The sequence below is a fragment of the Sesamum indicum genome, linkage group LG10 (assembly GCF_000512975.1).
Source record: "Sesamum indicum cultivar Zhongzhi No. 13 linkage group LG10, S_indicum_v1.0, whole genome shotgun sequence".
Taxonomy (NCBI): Eukaryota; Viridiplantae; Streptophyta; class Magnoliopsida; order Lamiales; family Pedaliaceae; genus Sesamum; species Sesamum indicum.
In genome coordinates, this window is record NC_026154.1 from 9,006,861 (window position 1) to 9,027,431 (window position 20,571).

At 35.9% G+C, this 20,571-nt stretch overlaps 2 protein-coding genes across 3 annotated transcripts; both read left to right on the plus strand.

The window, feature by feature from the left end:
- On the plus strand, positions 2,372 to 13,087 carry LOC105172260 (aspartic proteinase-like protein 2). Of its 2 annotated transcripts, XM_011093634.2 has the most exons (13): positions 2,372 to 2,567; positions 2,630 to 2,870; positions 2,971 to 3,091; positions 3,834 to 4,261; positions 4,370 to 4,526; positions 4,626 to 4,708; positions 4,805 to 4,901; positions 5,083 to 5,155; positions 5,230 to 5,460; positions 10,920 to 11,044; positions 11,209 to 11,310; positions 11,403 to 11,500; positions 12,544 to 13,087. In XM_011093634.2, the coding sequence occupies exons 1-13, from the start codon at positions 2,546 to 2,548 to the stop codon at positions 12,716 to 12,718; spliced, it is 1,953 nt and encodes a 650-aa protein (XP_011091936.1). In that variant the 5' UTR covers positions 2,372 to 2,545; the 3' UTR covers positions 12,719 to 13,087. The 2 variants fall into 2 exon arrangements, with proteins under 2 accessions (XP_011091936.1, XP_011091937.1); XM_011093635.2 differs by lacking the exon at positions 2,372 to 2,567 and having other exon boundaries at positions 2,599 to 2,870; positions 4,811 to 4,901.
- On the plus strand, positions 15,578 to 17,244 carry LOC105172261 (G2/mitotic-specific cyclin-1-like). The gene has a single exon (XM_011093636.2). The coding sequence runs from the start codon at positions 15,673 to 15,675 to the stop codon at positions 17,011 to 17,013; it is 1,341 nt and encodes a 446-aa protein (XP_011091938.1). The 5' UTR covers positions 15,578 to 15,672; the 3' UTR covers positions 17,014 to 17,244.

A 20,571-nucleotide genomic window follows, 5' to 3' on the forward strand; every position in this document is an offset into this window, starting at 1 on the left:
AAAGTAGCCGTTATTTTATAATTTAAAACGGTCATTGGACCAGACTTAGGAACGGTTATTTTGATCGTTGAATTATAGCCGTTGTACTTTATTTGGAACGGTCATAGTAATACAATATTAATAAAACAAAACGTTCCAACTTGTACCAAATTTTGGGGCGGTAATTGTAACACATTCCGTCGTAAGTAAAACTAATAATTAGGCATGGTTTTTCGCATAATTGCTTATGTGCGTACTTAAAATCGTTCCAAATTGTACCTTATTTTGGAATACATTCAATAACTGTCATCTTTTGGACATCAATTGTCACACGTACAGGAACGGTCATTGCAAGACCGTCCCTAAATCTAATAATGTATTCCATACAGAATTCCAATCATTTACAGTTACTATGTTGGAACGGTCGTTGGAATGGCCTTTGTAACTGTTACTTTCGAATACATGTTGGCATGGTTTGACTGTTCCAAAAATATAATTTATAAAAAATAGGGATCATGACGTCATCTACCAAGTTCCGTAATTGTGTTCCAATACTGGAACGAGCTTTGAAACGGTGATTTGGTCCGTGTCAAATCTCGTATTTTTTTATAGTAAGCAATCAAAGTGCTAAGCTCGATTTTGCATATTAGTCCTCTAATTACATTAGATATTTAGATGATTCTTCAACTTTTGTGATGCTATCGGACTACAAGAAGCATAAAAAAGTATTGATCTTCCATTTGGATGTAGATTAGATAGTCTTTAATCTTAAAATATGATAACAAGCATGTCACGCGATTACTACACTGAATTTGCACATTGATTCTGATCCGCCCTGCTTCTATTTTCACTTATATGATATAGAATGAATTTAATCTTTGCATTCTACAATTATGCACATTTTCTTTATTTTGTGCAAACAAATCTTAATAAATTGCAAGCAAAAGTCTTTTTTAATAATGAACAAAAGAAAATAAGTATAATAATGTGACTTATTTTAGTGTATAATCCCTTAGGTTTTTGTAGATGCGCATCCCATGGTGTTGTTCCCTAACATTCAATATTACTCGATCTCCTTATTCCAAAGTAAAGTTCTCATTTAATCCAATACGATTTTTTATATTAGAGTTGAAAAAAATGATATTAAATGATATTTTATGCTAAAAGTAATAATTGAAAGTTAGTATGATGGGTTATAACTTCACATCTAATTAATATTAGGGTAAATTAAAATGATTTTTTTTTAGATTTGGTATAATCATAAATATCTTCATTTTGTTCGAAAAATTACCAATACATCTGATGGGAAAAATCTTAATTTTATCTGAAAAAGATTGATTTGCCCCTGAAGGGGCACAAAATTACAATTCTACCTGAAGGATCCGCGCATTTTTTACTAGGTCGGGTTTAGCGGCCCGACCGTGGCAACCCGGGACATGCGGAGGACTCCAATTGGACCAAAAAGACCCTCAGCTTTACACTATAAATACTCCATAGTCGGTGCATTTATGATACGCCCTTTCTACCACTCTTTACTTTTTGGTCGCTCAGGCTCGCTAGATCGCCAAGCGATCCACCTCGAAATCATACTGACTTAAGCATCGGAGGGTCTTAGTTGGGGGACGCCCAAGCAAGCCTAACGATCTACTTCCTTTTTCTCAGGGCCCAATCACTAGTTTGGGAGAGGTAGCGATCTCGAACCACTTGGAGAGCCAGTCCACCTAACCAAGGAGGTCGCGCAGATTTCGACCCGGATCAACCTCTATATTAACTGTCATCTAATAATAGCATAATCCGTTAATCTCTATTAGGTTTTCATCTATTTTATTTGGTGAACTGATCAAAATGCCTTTGTGGATTACGAACTCTAATTTTATTTCTTTTTAAGAAGTTTCTGATTTTTTTTTCTATAAACTAAGTGGATAATTTTTCAATTTTTTTCATTTACCCGTCAGATTTTTTTATCATTTTTTTTAAAAAAAAATATAGTAAGGGCAAAGTTGACAATTTCATACATCTATCCTTTGAACATAATTTCATCAAACATAATGGGTATTTGTAATTTCTCAAACAGTAAGGGGTATTTATAATTATATCAAATTTCATAAAAGTTCGGTGTGATTTATACTTAATATTAAAAAGAGCTCATTTCAAAATTAAATTATTATTCTAAAATATTTTGAAAAAAAAAAGAATCATAAATTTGAGAGAAAAAGGAGTAAAAATTCCTAGTTTGACAAAGTAAGAGGCCATACACTACGGCCATATAGCTTGAAAGTGGACATTTTCAATTTATAGATTCAACCGAAAATACTCCAAAATGAGAAGAAATTTTAATTATTATTTTTCTTTTATATTGACAAATAAGCACTTGAACAAACAAAGAGCTGTGTCCATTGCACGTTAAAACGTCGAAGCGAGAGCACTCTCTTCTCTCTTCCTTTGTGTCTGTTTCTTCTCAACGCACGAAGAGTGAGAGAGAGAGAGAGCGTGCGTGATATAGCGCTTCAGAGCGCTCCAGCAACGATCAATTGCTGGCGGATCGCCCCAGCTTAGAAGTAAAGCTATGATGGCTTGGGCATTTACAGTTGCCATCCTCTTTTCTGTTGCCGGCTTAGAAGTAAAGCTATGATGGCTTGGGCATTTACAGTTGCCATCCTCTTTTCTGTTGCCGCCGCCGCCGCCGCATCTCTCTCGATTCCGTTGCATCCAGATTCAGGGACTTTTGGTAGTACCGTTGGTAGTAATGGTACTACCATGTTTCTGCCTCTGTTTTTCAACAACCACAACCACCACAGCCACAAGGACGGCTTTTATCCTCGCCGCCATCTCCAGAACCGCAGCACGCCAAACGCTCGGATGCCCCTCCACGACGATCTCCTTCTTAATGGGTCTCCTTATGCTTCTCTGTTTAATTTGGTTTTCGTTTTGTGATAGTGAGATCTGATTTTATATATCTAATTATGTACTTAAGGTCACACGCCGTTGCAGGTATTATACAACTCGTCTGTGGATCGGGACACCCCCGCAGGGATTTGCTCTTATAGTTGATACCGGCAGTACTGTTACTTATGTTCCTTGCTCGACTTGCGAACAGTGTGGCAAGCATCAGGTTTTTCTCTATTTGCCTGTTTTGTGATTTAGTATTGAATGATAGTATTCGTGATCGAATGAATGCCCTTTAGGTCTGTTTATTTGTGTTCGCGGCTTGTCCGGCCGTGATTCATTATATTATTCTTTTATATCCTATGGATTTATGTTGGTTGTACTCTGGTGCCATTGAATTTTAAGGTTGTTGAATAACGTGCAATTGATTTGTATTCATGGCCCTATTAACCACCTCTTGTAAGAGAATGATGTTTAATTCACTGTTGAGTGATGCACAATTGGTGTAGCTGGAGGGGAAAAAAAACAGAAAAGAAAATTGCAGAAGTTGCAAGCAACGATATCCTGTTTCAGGGTGTACCAGTTTGGAAAGAAAAAGCAGGAAACTTGATTGAATATTTTTTCTTCACCTTCTCTGGGAAGGAGACCACTTTTTTATTTTTTTTTTTCTGGTGAAATAACTTTTGTTGGACATATGATGCTTTTCTTATTCATTTTCCATTTATTTACAATCTTTCCTGCTTTGTGTGTCTGGATAAGGACTACCATCATTCAGTTGGGTATTTCGCGATTTAATTGTGCTCTTAGCTTTTTGAGCAATGCTACTGTAAAGAACTGCCACTGGTTGTAACTTAAAATGTTGTAGTTGCTTCTTCTAACTTGCTTTCATGGTATGCATTCACGTTGCTTACGTCGTGTATTTTGGTTTCTTTGCATGACTTTTTGGCTTCAAATTTCTCTTTCAATAGGATCCAAAGTTTCAACCAGAACTGTCAACCACCTACCAACCTGTGAAGTGCAACATTGAGTGTGCTTGTGATAACAACAGAGAGCAATGTATTTATGAAAGGCAATATGCTGAAATGAGTTCTAGTAGTGGGGTATTGGGTGAGGACATTGTGTCCTTTGGCAACCAAAGTGACCTGAAACCACAACGAGCTGTTTTTGGTTGTGAGACGATGGAAACAGGTGATCTTTACAGTCAGCACGCCGATGGGATAATGGGCCTGGGTCGTGGAGATCTTAGTATTGTGGATCAACTTGTTAATAAAGGTGTAATTAGTGATTCATTTTCCTTGTGCTACGGTGGAATGGATGTGGGCGGTGGTGCCATGGTTCTTGGAGGGATTTCACCGCCAGCTGATATGGTTTTTGCTCGTTCTGACCCTGTGCGCAGGTACGTTTAGGAAGATTGTTGTGGTATTACAGTGGAGTGTTAGGCTCTTTCCTAACGAGTACCCTTGATACATCTCACACATTTACTCTAGTTTCGGGATGGCAACAGTCCATATTACAATATTGAGCTGAGGGAGTTACATGTTGCTGGGAAGAAGCTGGCGCTCGATCCCAAGGTGTTCGATGGTAAACATGGAACTGTTCTGGATAGCGGCACCACTTATGCTTACCTTCCTGAACTGGCATTTGGAGCATTCAAGGAAGCTGTAAGATAATCGTTTAATGGATCATGCTACTTCATATCCTTGAAAACTTTGATAGTTATCCTCTGCTTCTGTAATTAAGTTCCGCATTTTGTCATGTAGGTTTTCAAGGAACTCCAGTCGCTCAAAAGAATACAAGGTCCTGACCCTAACTACAATGATATTTGCTTCTCAGGTGCTGGAAGGTAATGTGGGTATTATCATAGAATGGTTCTAGATAGTAAAACTTTCATTCAGTTATCATTGTAGCAAGTGAAGTTAAAGTGCTGATGTTGCTTCAGTGACAGCTCACAACTCTCTCAAGCCTTTCCATCAGTTGAAATGGTATTTAATGATGGGCAGAAGCTATTGTTGTCCCCTGAAAATTACTTGTTCAGAGTATGTTGCTATTTTTCTTTTATGTTGTTGGAAGCCTTGCCTTCAAATCATATGCTAATATATTGCACAATGTGAATACGTTCACATAGCTAAGTTTGTCAGTTTGTTTATCTACACTGCATCTGACATTGAATTATGTTTCTCTTTCTGGGTCAATATCTCACTTTCTCCTAACTTACAGCACTCGAAGGTACGTGGTGCATACTGCCTTGGGATTTTCCAGAATGGGAAGGATCCAACCACTCTTCTGGGTGGTATTGCTCTACCTTGTGCCTTTTAAGGTTTATTATTGGAAGCTGTGTCTTTTCATCATATTAACTTGTGACAGGTATTATTGTTCGGAATACTCTTGTAACATATGACCGTGAACATGAAAAAATTGGTTTCTGGAAAACCAATTGTTCTGAGTTGTGGGAGAGACTTCACCTACCAACTGCTAGTCCACCACTGCCTTCAGGCACAGGTCAGATGAACTCAACCATGAATAGAGCTCCTACCTTGGCACCTACCCTGCCACCTACCCTGGCTCCTATTCAGCCTCTGCCACCCAAAGCTCCAGGTATATACAGTTGCTTTCTCTCTCTACTATTGTCTTTTATCTGAAACTCTACTTTGTTGATGAACCCTTTTCTCTGTTCTTGAACATAGAAAGATTGATTAAAGACAGTTGTTATTGCCTTATATACTAATAGTTTTAGGTTTCTAATCAAACTGTACAGCTATCTCTTTGTTTGTATTAATACACTATTTATCATTTTTCACTTTATCCATGTTTTTAATGTTTGAGACTTCACTTTCTTTTGATTGAGTATTAGACAGGCTCTAGATACCTTTATTTTTTCTTATGTAACAATTTGTTCTAGCTTGGTAAAAAAATCAATTTCTAATTGATGGCTTGACCTGGCTTTGGTTCACTTTCTATTTTTATTCTTTTCCTTGGGTGTTGGAACTAAACTTTTTCACTGCAATGTGTCTTGTGGTTGACAGTGGTTTTTGTCATGATTGACAATTAATGCTGAAATGATAGGGAAGATATTGGATAAATTAGGAAGCTGGTTTTGGAAATCTCGATCATGATTACTTATTCTCAGAATATATTCACATTTAGGGTTGTATTTGGCTATTGCGACACTATACCAGGCAACCTAACATCAATAGAAAAAAGATGCTCATTTTTCTTGATTTCCTAATCCTGGGCTAATTAATCTGCTACTCTTCACATATCAAAAAGACGACAAATCTAGGGTACACATCAACTTGATTAAGATCTTACTATTGACAAATCCATAAACCAATCTCTACATGTTGTTACTTTAGGGATGTCAGGTCCCATCAGCGGAATCCTTCCTTCTGTAAAGGTGGTAGCATAGTTGTAAAAGGCACGCCATGGCGCAAGCCCAACGATATTTTTATTACATGGCACTGGGCTAGCGCAACTTATCTGTGGCGCAATGGTGCGCTATCCAGAAGCCCAACCTAAATAAGGCTGGGCTCAGCAAGCCCAGCCCCTTTAATTTAATTTATTTTTCAAAGAAATCAGAAAAGAAAAACAAAAAGAAAGAAGTGAAAACCCTTCACCAGGTTGACTATCATCATCGCTTCTCTCCAGAACGTCTTAATCTTATTGATGAAGAAGGAGAAGAAAATAACTTCATTGATATTGATGAGGATGTTGATTGCTACAAATCTAATAATGATGGAGATGATGATGATGGAGAAGAAATGGAGTCACAAGAATAGATATTTTATGTTCGTTTGTTTTTATAATGATTATGTAGGATTTGTTTAATAGTCTTGGATTTTTGGAGCTTTTCTTTTCCCTAAAATTAGTTGTTTTACACATTTCTTTTATGGTATAATGGTTAATATAGTTTCTAGTGTTTATTTTTAATTGTTTGTGCTTTGATGTTAAAAGATATTGATGTGTGAAAATATAATTTATTTTTGCAAGTATGAGCCATGCTTTAAAAAGGCTTGTGCCGTGCCGTGCCGTGCGCCATGATGCGCCATGCTCCTTTAACAATTATGCGTGATAGTTCAGAATAGTGAGAGATGATGTAGGGAGAAATATGTTTAGGCATAATAGAAATGAATATAGAGAAGAGCTAGTTGTGGCAAACCAACATAGAAAGGGTACTGTTCAGACTTCAACACCTTGGTCAAACTAAGTCTTGATTTTGTTACTTGTTTTCAGCAGTATCTTAGGATCTAGAAGGAATTTGATTTCTAGTTTGCTAAGTTCTTTAATTATGTTATAAAGTGTATCATTACATAGGCAGTTTATTTCAGGCCTTTGGCTTTAGTGCCAAAGGTATAGTAAGCCCTTTCTTGGGGTCTCCGCTCTTTCCTAATTAATTGAAACATTGACTTTTTTGATGTAAATATCTACTATAGATTGCTTCATCAAATGAGTCAGATAAATCAAGACTAAGAAATTAATAGCTTTTACTTCTTGAAAGATGCATATGGCTGAAGAGAGCTAGCAGAAGAAACTGAAGGCATTGTACATGTGCTTAGCTTTCTAGCGATATCATTCAGCATTTCAGCTTGAGGTACATGGTATCTGGAAAGTTCTAAATAAGCATCTATCTTCATAATGAAATTAGAAAATTACAAGGCTCAACTACGGCCCTTGACATAATAAACTGATTATAGAAAGACTCTGACCAAGAAATCCTCTTTAACAATGTCTTGTAATCATAGCATTCGTTTAACTTACGAAATAGCCCCTTCCTGAGTTAGAAGGTGCCTATTACTCAGTTGATAATAGTTATTCTTTTTAAGAAAGTTCAAAGATGCCTGCATGATATTGTTTGTCTTAGGGATACCTTAACTAAGAACTGTTGAAGCATAGTAACTTATGATACTTTGCCTTTGTGTGGATTTCCTGTTCTGATTGAACCCCGATTGCCTATTTTGGGCCACTCTGCCATTTGTCTCACCACTTCATGGCCCATCTATATTGATTGCCATTCCAAGTTGGAACTTAGAAATGGACGGTACCCTTTCCAGTCTGCTTCTGTGTGGCCATTCTGCCAAACCATGTCAAAGTGTAAAACAACCCACAAAATGTAGATAATTGTCATTTGAAAGTCTAAAGCTTAGAGAACTTAAGTGGATAGCTGAACATCTTAGTGAAATTGGGAAAGATAACACATGAAATTCTTCATCAGTTGTGTCCAAGTCTTTGATTGCATTAGAAGGTGGGTTGGAAGAAAAAGTCCCTTTTAAACAAATAGAGTATGATATTCACTTATCAGAAGAACAAGTTGATTGCAAAACTCAGCAGCTAATGTTATTTTCCCACTTATGCTATTTCCTGATCATATATTTTTTTATGTCCGACATCTTGGTGTTTTGGCTTGTTAGTTTTAACAAAATAAGAAATATATGTTCACTCTTGACCAAAAATTCACCAATTTTTACACAGTTCTTGATGTTCTAACTGGTCTAGTAAGTTTCTTTCACCCAAGAGCAGTATAACGAACTTCAAATATACTATTTTATCCTATATGTGAATGTTTTATGGCAACACCAGCAACTTCATCAATATACTAGGAGAGAGAACATGCAGGACATATTGTCAATGTCCTTCATGCACTGAAAGGAGTAAATCTAAATTACCAATACATGGCTAGATTCACCTTATTGAATTAGTACCTTGACCTTTTGGTTGAACTGAGTGTAATAAGAAAACACTCACTTTGCCATTCAGAAATTACTGTGGATGGATAGTGTTTGTGCAGCATGCTGGCCCATTTAGGTTGTAACAATTTTACTATTTTTTTCTGGACAGCCCAGGATTTGCTATTCTTGCATTACTAGTTAAGGCTTGTACCTTGGTTAATCTTGGACTTTTCAGTCAGCAAGTTAGGATTAGTCAAATCACATAATGGATATCAGGCCTTGCAATTAGTAGGTTCTTCTTTTTGGTTCTGTGCTGTGAAGAATTTCTGTTGCTCATGATAATTGCAAATTCTCCAAGTTCAAAGCATTTTGTTGATTTTGAAAAAATTTCACTTATTAGTATGTTAATTGTTTCATGGTGAAAGGTTCAACTCTGTTTCCTAGTTTAATTATGTGTTTATAGTTTAATTGGCTTAATCTATTCTGTACCTTGGCCTTGTCCAAATTCAATGTACAAGTAAGTGGAGTGACATCCTCTGCATTAACTCCTTAAAGAAAAAGAGGTGGCAGACTTGGTTGTCCAATAATTCAAGCCAATACATGGAAGGCTTTGATTTTAATGTTTGTCTGAGAGCACAATGTACTTATTGCAAATTTCTGTATCTCCCTCATGTGTGTGGGTCGTGTCTATGTACACAGACATGACACATGTGCCTCCCAATGCCACCCAGCCTTGTACCCTGCTCAACATCAAAAGCCTTGTCCTATTCTGTACATGTGCACCTTGGAAGTCATTATCTTCGAGAGCATTATGTTCAGAAATGATAAAATAAATTGAGGACGTTGTCATAGGTGAGAAAAAAGTTTAGCTTTGACATTACTTGATTATTTACATCTGGGTGTAGATGGATACAAGCTGTGAACCTAGAGGGAATAAAAACGAAAATCATTCTCCAGTCGTTAGTTAAACAGAGGTTTAAAAGCTTACTCTCACTTGTGTTTGAGTTTAGTACTGTCTTCCTCTGAGATGTATTAGAATTGTGGAGTATTTGGAGTGTCTAAGATGCTGCATGGAGTCGCTAGAGTTTGGAGATAAAGCAACATTAATATATTTCCCTGGGTTGCTTGCTTTGCTTCTGTCATGTCACAATTATTAAGGTAGCAAGTTTTGGGCTGAAAATAGTGCATAAAAAATGCACTTCTCGATGGTTATGTGAACATGCTTCATCTAATTGTTTTTTATTGATTTCATGAGGGGTCTGAGGCTTGTGCACAGAGCTGATATTTACCTACTGTAATTAACTGCAAAAGTTGCTATCAGTCTACCTAAGTTGAAATAAGCATACTGGGTATCTTTTTAGCCACTTCATACTGCGGAATGCACACTGCTATGTTTAGTTTTATCTTGAAATCTTGAGGGTTAAATTTTTGTCATATCGATGAGAAGTGATGATGTTTATGTCTGGATCTAGGATTAAGTTTTTGTCATATCACTGAAAAGTGATGATGTTTGTGTCTGGACCAGTACTGTTGGTGCGAAGGGTCTTCACTGATCATTTTCTCATTGATTTAGATGATGCTGGCATAGAAAATGTGAAGGATGAGGTTCCTTAGTACATGTTGCACATTTTATCGATCTGTTTAGTTGAGGAGGCCAAAAAAAATGTATATAGTTTCCTACCATAAGTAGTTTCACGACATAAGAGTCTTTACAAGGGAGGCACCATGATCTGGAAGATGTTCAGATAAGTGTGATAATTTTCAGAAAGAATAATTTTGAATGTCTGTTCTCTGGCCCACAAGGATGGGAGGAGTGCTCTTTAATTGTATTCATTTGAGGGTCTATCTTAAAACTATGCTTGTCAACTGGCGCATCAATTACTTGGAGTTTGTGGTGAAGCAACAAGAACGCTTTGCTGCTTGTTCTTCGACTTGACATAACGTTTAGTTGGCAAGGTCTATTGAAATACGATCCATCAATTGTCATTAAATTCGATAGGCAAAAATTGTTAATCCTCTAATACCATGAACTATTTAAGTGTTCCATTCGGAACATTGCTAGCTGATTCTGACCGGATGCTGAATCAATTACCCGTTCCATTGTAGAAGAGTAGTGTAACTGTGATATATTCAAATGTTGGGATGTTCTGGTTCTGATGATTTTACCTTTATGTGGGACAAGCAATGGATGTCTAACCGCAAGTTCTTAGATATACTTTTAGGTACCAAGGGGAGTGCAGGACAAAGTTGCGTCACTAACTTCACTCTTTGTGCATGGCCTTTAACAAATAACACCATATGGGTTGATAGACCAATTAGAACTCATGAATTGTGGATAATACAGACACTGACCAGGTTTTTACTATGCTTTGTGTATCCTTCAATTTGCAGGGAAGATAAAAATAGGTCTCATAACATTCTATATGCTGTTGACTGTCAAGTACCCAGAGTTGAAGCCTCACATATCAGAACTTACTCAATTCATTGCAAAGGAGTTAGATGTTAATGCTTCACAGGTACCATACAAATCTTTGAGCTTGTAGGATTACGATGGATATAGTAGCTAAAATATAATTTAGTTTCTTATTGAATCTATCATATATGTTAGTCAACTATAATTCTTGCATGGTATCTCAAGAATTGTCAGCCAAGAACTTACTTCTGAGATGAACTCTTGCAGGTTCAATTGGTGAATTTCACTCCTAGAGAGAATGATACCCTCATAAAATGGGCCATCTTCCCAGCAGAGTCTGCTGGTTATATTTCTAATGCTACTGCTCTGGTAAAATTTTTTTGTAACTATCATATGCATTGTTCCATATTTTTGTATTGATGGGCTCGCACCATTTTTTTAACATGTTCTCCTTTTGGTAGAACATTATATCCAGGCTGAGTGAAAATGGTATACATCTACCTGATAGCTATGGAACTTACAAAGTGTTCGAGTGGAAGATCGAGCCACCATCTGAACGGTAAAATAGGATATCTTGTTCTTTGTGTTCCATTAAACAACTAGCATTGAATTCCTTCTCAAGGAAAATAAAGTCAAGCAATTTGAATTTCTTAGAAAGGGAAAAGGACAAATTAGTAATTATCTATTTGGAAGGAGGGGACTGCTTCACATTAGAATTTTGGTAAAAGATCTGGAGCAATTTTTGAAAATTTAGGTCACATCCTGTCACTTGTGCGAGTGACATTCATATATCTGCCTTTTCAAGTTTATTCTTTTTCACTAGAAACGTATCCCTGGTTTTTGCTGGAATCTGCATTTATCACCTGCCGCAACATATCTCCAGTAATATCTGATCCTTGTCAACGGTGCTGTCATTCACCAACTGTACGCTGCAAAACCAATTAACTCCAATTCCAAATTTTTCCTTGCACCAAATCTTCTAATCTTTATTCATCATTGGTAGGGTTTTCTATTTCAAAATCCTACCAAAGGTAACACTATCCCATTTTCTTTTCTTTTTTCCTCATGTTTTCCAGTTTATTTCAAAAATTAAAAGATAGTTGTGGCGATAAACGGAAGCAAGATATTGAACTTAGCAAAATATTTTTTTTGAAATTATTTTTTGAAGTAGCAATTCACATATATATTGGTACAAGTGGCAAAGCAACAAACATAATTCATTTCGACTGTACAGTTGAGTGAAAAAAAGTTAGGTAGGCCCTTCTGGATGGTCAAAAGTGTACATGCCCTTTATTACTCTAAATTGTTACTTCTTTCAGTTTTGCTTATTGTTGCAAATGGAAGTGCACCGTCTAAGTTGCTCATCGAGTTTAATCCCTTCTACTTTGCATGATTGGCCTCGAAACAAGAGTCTCCAATGTTTGTGCTCTTCTTGTTATGAGTTCATATCTCCTTTCCATATGAAAAACTATTCTCATCACTTTTTATCGGGGATCAAATTAGATGGCAAGACCCAACCTATGTAGTCTTCTTTATGGTTACGATATTTATACCTGTTATATCAATGACTGAACCTTTACTGATTTGAGGTATTTGGTCCAGGTCATGGTGGCAGCAACATTACTTGGTCATAGTTATCCCTTTTATCATTATAATGGTAGCTGCAGTATTGGCTTTTGGGGCATGGTTTATTTGGCACAGGCAGCAAGCGGTGCTCTCGTACAAGCCGGTTGATTCTGTTGTAGCCGAGCAAGAACTCCAGCCTCTACAGAACTAAGCTGCCTTGTTTTAATGATGGAACTGATGACTGACTTGTGTGTCCCATTTATGTTGCTTCCGTAGCAATAGATTCTTTTACAGCAAAGTTTTAGGTTAGGAATGCAAGGTGTCACCTCCCTCATGAGCATGTCTAATATATGTCCAGGTATGTGAATAGCAATATGTCATCTCAGCAAACAACTCTTCTTCAAGGTGAATTGTTAGTTTATATTTTCAGAATTTGTACCCTAATTCTTTTCATTTGTGAAAGGAGAATAGCTTATAGAGATTGTAGCATAGATGAATAAGTAGTATGCTGGAAACATTTCTTTTGGTTTTCAAACACTTATGTTCAATTTTATACTATTCAAATCTTATCTTTTTGTCAGCTTCGGTTTTCCTTAGTCACGAAGGCTACTCCTATTAATGGGAGGGTATTACTCAGATTCGTATTTATCACAAGAGCTAATATTCCAGACTCGGATTCATATTCATTGAAATAAGTATTTATATATATATATATATATATATTTAGTAATGTTTAGACCCTAAAATACCAACAGCGTGGTTATTGAATAGGTAAAATTTAATATTCTAAAAATTCATAGATATCTGTTCATTTAACATCAATGAATTTGTAATTTTTTGATAAATTGATCAACTAGATTTATTTCTCATCTAAAATTCTTAAGTTTTGTACATAGTTTATTGTTATTATTTTTTTAAAGTATTGATATTTTTGAAAGAAGTTGCCATAATTTTTCATCTTTATTTTTGTTATACAACTCGAAATTAAGTTTCCGATGAGATTTAATTTGAACATAAAGTGATAAGTCAAGCTCGACTATAAATAGGACTAATAAAGTTCGCTTGAATTTTAATTGTTAAAAACATATGAAATGAAATTTGAATGCAATTTCAAATTGATAAAAAAGTTATTCTAAAATTAAAATATGATTTTCATTTTTTTTTCTATCCGTTCTTAATTTTCTCTCCTGTCTTGATTTTTTATCGATTGTATAATTGATTAATAACGACCTATTATTCGAACAAAGTTAAGATCGTTATTCATATTTCAATAATATTCAATTTGCGCATATTAAAATTCACATAGTTTTTAATTCATTTTATCGATCGCAAGTTAATGAAATATTTTTAATTTATTGATTTAGTAATATGTTTGGGTGATGTTATCACAAAGGAATATGTATAATTGTTTAATTCATTTTCATATGTTTAAGACCCAACATGTGAAATAAAATTAGAGTAAAACATATAAGTAATAAAATACAATTTTTTGTTGATAGGATAATACTCACCCTCAACAGGTCTAATGAAGAGGAAGGAATTCAAAAGGTCTTAATTCTTCATTACCTAAAATAATATACCGAGCTAAATACCTGAATCATCGGATTCAGTACATAGGGGATTTTCTCATATGATTTTTGAATATTTTACATCTTTATTTTGTTGCCTACTTTTCGGTAGCATCAATGGATTAACGTTTTAGAACGCATTGGGCTAGCCAACGTTCACATGTTTGCAGGACGTAAGCTTGAGCGTACCTGCTCGATATGGATTTGAATCTATACTCATTCTATGGTGTGTGATTTTCAGAAACTTTTATTTGGTTCTTTTGGAACATTAATTTACATTTCTTTTCTTTTAAGGAGTTTTATCTTCCACATACCAGCCTTCGATACTTAAGGTGTTGTAAGAATTAGGAGGGGCATATGAGTCGAGCTTTCGGGAGCGTGCTCTAGCTAACCAGCTCAAGCTCAAGCTCGAGGTGAAAGTTACCAAACGGGAATTTTGGTTTCTGACAATCAAAAGATTTATTTCACCAAGGAATGAGAATGATAATCAAATCAAGTTGAAGCCTATATAGCAATATTTCATGTTTAAGTAACAAAGCGAAAAACATGATCATCATTCATCAAAAGCAGCCCATAATCTTATTTACAACATACAAACTTTTGTACTCATACAACGAATCGGCCTCTCACAAACAAAATCTAAATACGGAAACTACAAAGCAGCTCTCACACCGTTTTTGTAGAAAACGAAAAGCCTAAGAAACTCATCAATTTCTTCCACTGAGTTTTCACACAAATTGATCAAATCAAAACAGTTCCGTTTTGACACACGCCACTTCCTTGACGAAAATCGAGAGGAAGTAAAAAAGAGAATATAAATAAGTCAACCAAGAATACATAATTTAAGGAAAAAATGCAAGCAAATATAGCAGATTATCCCCTTATGACTAAATAAATAGCGATTTATCTTCCTGTATTTTTTAAAATACAACAATTTACCTCCCTATGTTTTCTAAAATGAAGTGATATACCTCCCTGTATAAGGGGGTAAATTACTTCATTTTGAAAAATATAGGGAGACAAATTGCTATACTCTTGTCATATGGGAGTAATATGCTCATTTTCAATATCACATGACAGTAAATTGCTGCTCACCCCATAATTTAATAGAATACATGCAATCTGCTCAGAAGATCGGAAATTTGCAACTAAACATAAGCATCAAAAATACACATAAGGGTGATCTCCAAGTTCATCAAATGCCAGCTGAAATACACCTCAATTGAAGCAGTTGAAGAATAGCAATAAAGATCGTACCATTAGTCATAATAATATTTTTTGCATCAAAGTTAAGAGGATTTTTAAGATAAAGAGAAGCATTAACCGCTTAAAAAGGAAAAACAAACTTAAACAAACTAATATAATATGCATTTTTTTACTAAGAGCTGATGTTTCAGAAATATTGTCACATTGAATGGCTACAAATTCAAAAAAATAAGACCGTTGGGCAGAAGCCCGTTTCTCTTCAGCTTCAAAAGGGCATCCCTTCTCACATTCCCATCCCCTGTACTTTTCATTGAGCCCTCACAGAGAGAGAGAGAGAGAGAGAGGGAGGAAAAGAGAAGAGGGTTCAGCACTTTTTCAAGGTGTTTCAGCAATGGCTTCGAGAGTTGTTCAGCAGCAGAACAGAGGAGAGGTAGTCCCAGGGGCTATTAAGCAGAACAATGTGGGAGCAGAAAGGAAGAATCGTCGTGCACTAGGTGACATAGGAAATGTGGTTACCGTTCGTGGGGTCGAGGGGAAGCAGCTTCCTCAAGTTTCTCGACCGGTTACGAGGAGTTTTTGTGCTCAGTTACTGGCTAATGCACAGGCTGCAGCAGCTGAAAACAACAAGGCTGCAAATGCCAATGGAGCCATTGTGGTGGATGGAGCTCTGCCGGAAAAGAGAGCTGCCGTGCGGAAGCCAGCTCAGAAAAAAGCTGCAGCAACCACCAAACCTAAGCCAGAGGAGATAATTGAAATTAGTCCCGTTACTACAGAAGTTGCAGAGAAGGATAAGCCTCTCAAGGAGAAGGCCGGAGAGAAGTCGTTGAAGAAGAAAGCTCCAACTCTTACTTCAACTCTCACTGCTAGAAGCAAGGCTGCATTCGGGCTAAGCAATAAACCAAAGGTGCAAATAGTCGACATAGATGCTGCTGACGTGAATAATGACTTGGCTGTTGTTGAATATGTTGATGAGATCTACAAGTTCTACAAGTCAGTTGAGAATGACGGCCGTGTTCACGATTATATGGATTCACAACCTGAGATAAATGAGAAAATGAGAGCAATTCTGATTGATTGGTTGATTCAAGTTCACCACAAATTCGAGCTCAATCCCGAGACCCTTTACCTCACCGTCAACGTTGTTGATCGGTATCTTGCAGCCAAGACTACATCAAGAAGGGAGCTGCAGTTGGTGGGGTTGGGAGCAATGCTTATAGCTTCCAAGTATGAAGAAATTTGGGCCCCTGAGGTGAATGAGTTAGTGTCCATCTCAGACCGAACATACACTAACGAGCAGGTCTTGGCTATGGAGAAGCGGATATTGGCCGCTTTGGAATGGTACTTAACGGTCCCGACTCCATACATTTTCCTTGCCCGCTTCATCAAAGCATCTCAAACTGACTCTGATGTGGAGAACATGGTATATTTTCTTGCTGAGCTTGGAATGATGAATTATGCCACACTTATTTACTGTCCATCAATGATTGCCGCCTCGGCAGTCTATGCAGCTCGGTGCACGTTAAATAAGGCCCCCATCTGGAATGAAACGCTTAAGTTGCACACTGGTTTCTCAGAACCACAGCTTATGGATTGCGCTAAGCTGCTGGTCAGCTTCCACTCCATGGCAGCAGATCAGAAGCTGAGAGGGATTTACAGAAAATACTCAAGTTCGGAGCGAGGTGCTGTCGCACTTCTACCACCAGCCAAGTCTCTTTTGGCTCTGCCTCATTGAGCAACTAACTGCTATAACATATAGGCATTTGATGTAAGCTAACATCTATTTTGTGGGATTTTTAATCTTGAACGATTCGAAGCTCTGTCTAATTCTTTGTTCTTTTGAAGCTTCTCAGTTCTCAAGAAGTGAGAAAATCTGTGAAACCTTAACATCATTGATTACCTCGAACAGCTGTGAAATCCCAGATTATATTGCATTATTATGAAATATAGAAGGTTTTCTTCTATGCTGGACCAAAAAATAAAAAAAAAAAAAAAGAAATATTGTCACACATGGAGGAATACCTAAATCGATTGCTTGTCATTCTGCAATTCAATACTCAAATATTTAGTACACAAAAAGCATAATAATGAAATTTTCGTTTATGGCAGATTTTTTGGCCTGTTCACGTGACTGTCTAGCCTTTCATGTTGTATTGTACCGATGTACTACCATTTATTTAATAAAATTTACATTTATCGAAAGAAAAAAGCATAGTAATGATATCTTATAGCAACTAGAAACAAATAATCATAGTTAAATATAACCCTTGCCTTTTTCTTTACTCCAAAATCGCTGTTGGGTTTTTACCCTTCAACGGGAGCTTGAAAAAACCTATTCAATTATTACAGATTCGTAGGTATTTCAGAACCCTCAATAATACAAACCACTTTTTTAGAAAAAATGTAGCACCCCCTTCGCTACAAGAGCTATATTTTTTACCATAAACTTCATACTTATAGTAATCCCAATATTTAAATATAAATGCACATAATCATCTAATCAATTTGCATACGTAATCTCAACACGTCATAGTACGTATTATTAACCCACAACATTATATATATATATATATACATATCATACACCACAAGGTGATTCGTCACAAGTAATCCGTACGCTTATATTCTCTCTGTACAAACAAAATGTAGTTTGTACTCTAACTGACAAAGAGGAGAAAACTGCATACTGGCCCGACCTGCCTAAGTACGTAGACCTAGTCTTCAACAGTCAGACACCTCAAAGTCTACTCCTGAAATAAAATGTCAACAGAGGGATGAGCTTGCCACTCAGTAAGCAAATAACCAGTCCTATCTATATATGTATACCAAATATAACCTCAAACAAGATACATAGGCAATATGCATAAAATATATAGTCAATTTGCTTCCTCATAACCATCTTTATTACACCACATAGTTATCACGCAATAAGACAATCAATCAAACTCCATTTTTCCTAGTTTGCTTACCAGAAGGTGATGTTGTGTTTTCCCCGCCAACTCTATCTCACCGATATTTAAATTTAAGTGAACCCCCTTAACAGCCGGCTCATCAATCTCATTTCGCACATAGCATTTTCATTTCGCACATAGCAGTTTCATTTCGCACATAGCATTTTCTTTTCGCACATAGCACTTTCTTTTCGCACATAGCACTTTTCATATCGTCTTATAGGCTTTTCAACACATCAAGGGGTATTCACACCACAATTATATTCAATTTCCACCACTCCCTCATTTCCACATATCACCATTCTTGTAAGCAACTAGTAACGTAAAACAATATATCAATACATTCTCATTCTCAGACACTCACAACACATCAAACAACAAACATAATATTTCAACGTACTTTCTCATTCCATGTACACATTATCGTCAATCAAATTACATCATTCACCACTCATATATATTTTCAAATAAATCAAAGTCAGCATGAACCAAAAATCATATAACAGTAATACCACAAATAAAGAGGGCCATATATAGATAATACTAATTATTTACTTACCTCAACCTTACAACGTTTCTTTCTCCTCAATCGCTAATTGTCAGTCCTTTCACCTCACTCCCGTATCCTATAATGAGATATACCACATACAATTAATATATCGAGAATATCGTAATTTTTTTTAAAATATAATACTAAATCTTATTCGTACGATTTCCAATAATTTTTTAATATTCCACTTCTATCGAAGTACAAATCTTCATTTTTCCTCTTTAATAACATAATATTTCTTAAATATAATTTTTCAAATCATTTCTATGAATTTTCTACCAATTTATCGTTGCTATATAATTTAACTAAGCAATAATACATAGAATTACATATTTCGTTAATCATTCCGATGGAATTGTGTAAATTTGTTTCCTCCGCAATTATGCGCGTCAGTGTGTGTGTTTTGTTTGTGTAATATGTTCAATTTAACATGCACACACACACATATATATATATATATATATTTAATGAGTGGTGAGGCGATGGCAGCACATGCCACTGCCTACCCTTTTTTTTGTTTTTTTTTCTTTAAATTCTTTTTAATAATTACTATTATGTCTTTTCTAATTTTCTTAAATAAATATAATTTGCCCCCAAATATTATAGCGAACTCCAATTTAACCCGTTAAAGTTTTATTATATCCCAAATTAAATCTATAATTTATTTACTAATAAAATTTAAATTCCTAATAATTACTAATTAGTCTTCCAATTACGTACAAAATTCTATGGACGTCACAATTCTTCCCTCCTAATAAAAATTTCGTCCTCAAAATTAAACTAACTTACCGGCTTAAGGAATAAATATGAATATTTTCTCTCATGTTCTCCTGCATCATTTCTACAAACTTTTGCATAATTCGGCTTATTTCTGTCGTGGGGCATTTCTATTTTGAGATTCTAACCCCTGATGTTCTGATCCAGAATCATTACCCTGCATAGACTCTAAGGACTCAGTTGGGCCAGCAACGTTTTCTCTTGACGCTTCCATCCTATATAAATACGCACATGTGAGTAGATTTCGAACATATACACCTTACGTATAAAATTACATTTCATCTACTATCCTAAGAACATCTAATCCCTGCTCTACTACCACCTAATGTAGCACCCCCTTCACTACAAGAGTTATATCTACCCTAACTTCATACTTATAGTAATCCCTGTATTTATATATAAATGCACATAATCATCTAATCAATTTTCATACACAATCTCAACACGTCATAGTACGTAGTATCAACCCACAACATTATATATATATATATATACATATCACACTCCACAAGGTGATTCATCACAAATAATCCGTACGCTTATATTCTCTCTGTACAAACAAAATGTAGTTTGTACTCTAACTGACAAAGAGGAGAAAACTGCATACTGGCCCGACCTGCATGAGTACGTAGACCTAGTCTTCAACAGTCAGACACCTCAAAGTCTACTCCTGAAATAAAATGTCAACAGAGGGATGAACCTGCCACTCAGTAAGCAATAACCAGTCCTATCTACATATGTATACCAAATATAACCTCAAACAAGATACATAGGCAATATGCATAGAGTATACCAAATATAACCTCAAACAAGATACATAGGCAATATGCATAGAATATATAGTCAATTTGCTTTCTCACAACCATCTTTATTACACCACATAGTTATCACGCAATAAGACAATCAATCAAACTCCATTTTTTCTAGTTTGCTTCTCAGAAGGTGATATTGTGTTTTCCCCGCCAACTCAATCTCACCGATATTTAAATTTAAGTGAACCCCTTTGACAGCCGGC

What these genes read in the sequence shown, in the direction of transcription:
- LOC105172260 (XM_011093634.2), top strand. Translation starts at nt 2,546, where the DNA reads ATGATGGCTTGGGCATTTACAG. An exon ending in GACGATCTCCTTCTTAATGG is followed by an intron (nt 2,871 to 2,970) that starts GTCTCCTTATGC and finishes ACGCCGTTGCAG; the next exon opens with GTATTATACAACTCGTCTGT. An exon ending in CTGAAAATTACTTGTTCAGA is followed by an intron (nt 4,902 to 5,082) that starts GTATGTTGCTAT and finishes CCTAACTTACAG; the next exon opens with CACTCGAAGGTACGTGGTGC.
- LOC105172261 (XM_011093636.2), top strand. Translation starts at nt 15,673, where the DNA reads ATGGCTTCGAGAGTTGTTCAGCAGCAGAACAGAGGAGAGGTAGTCCCA.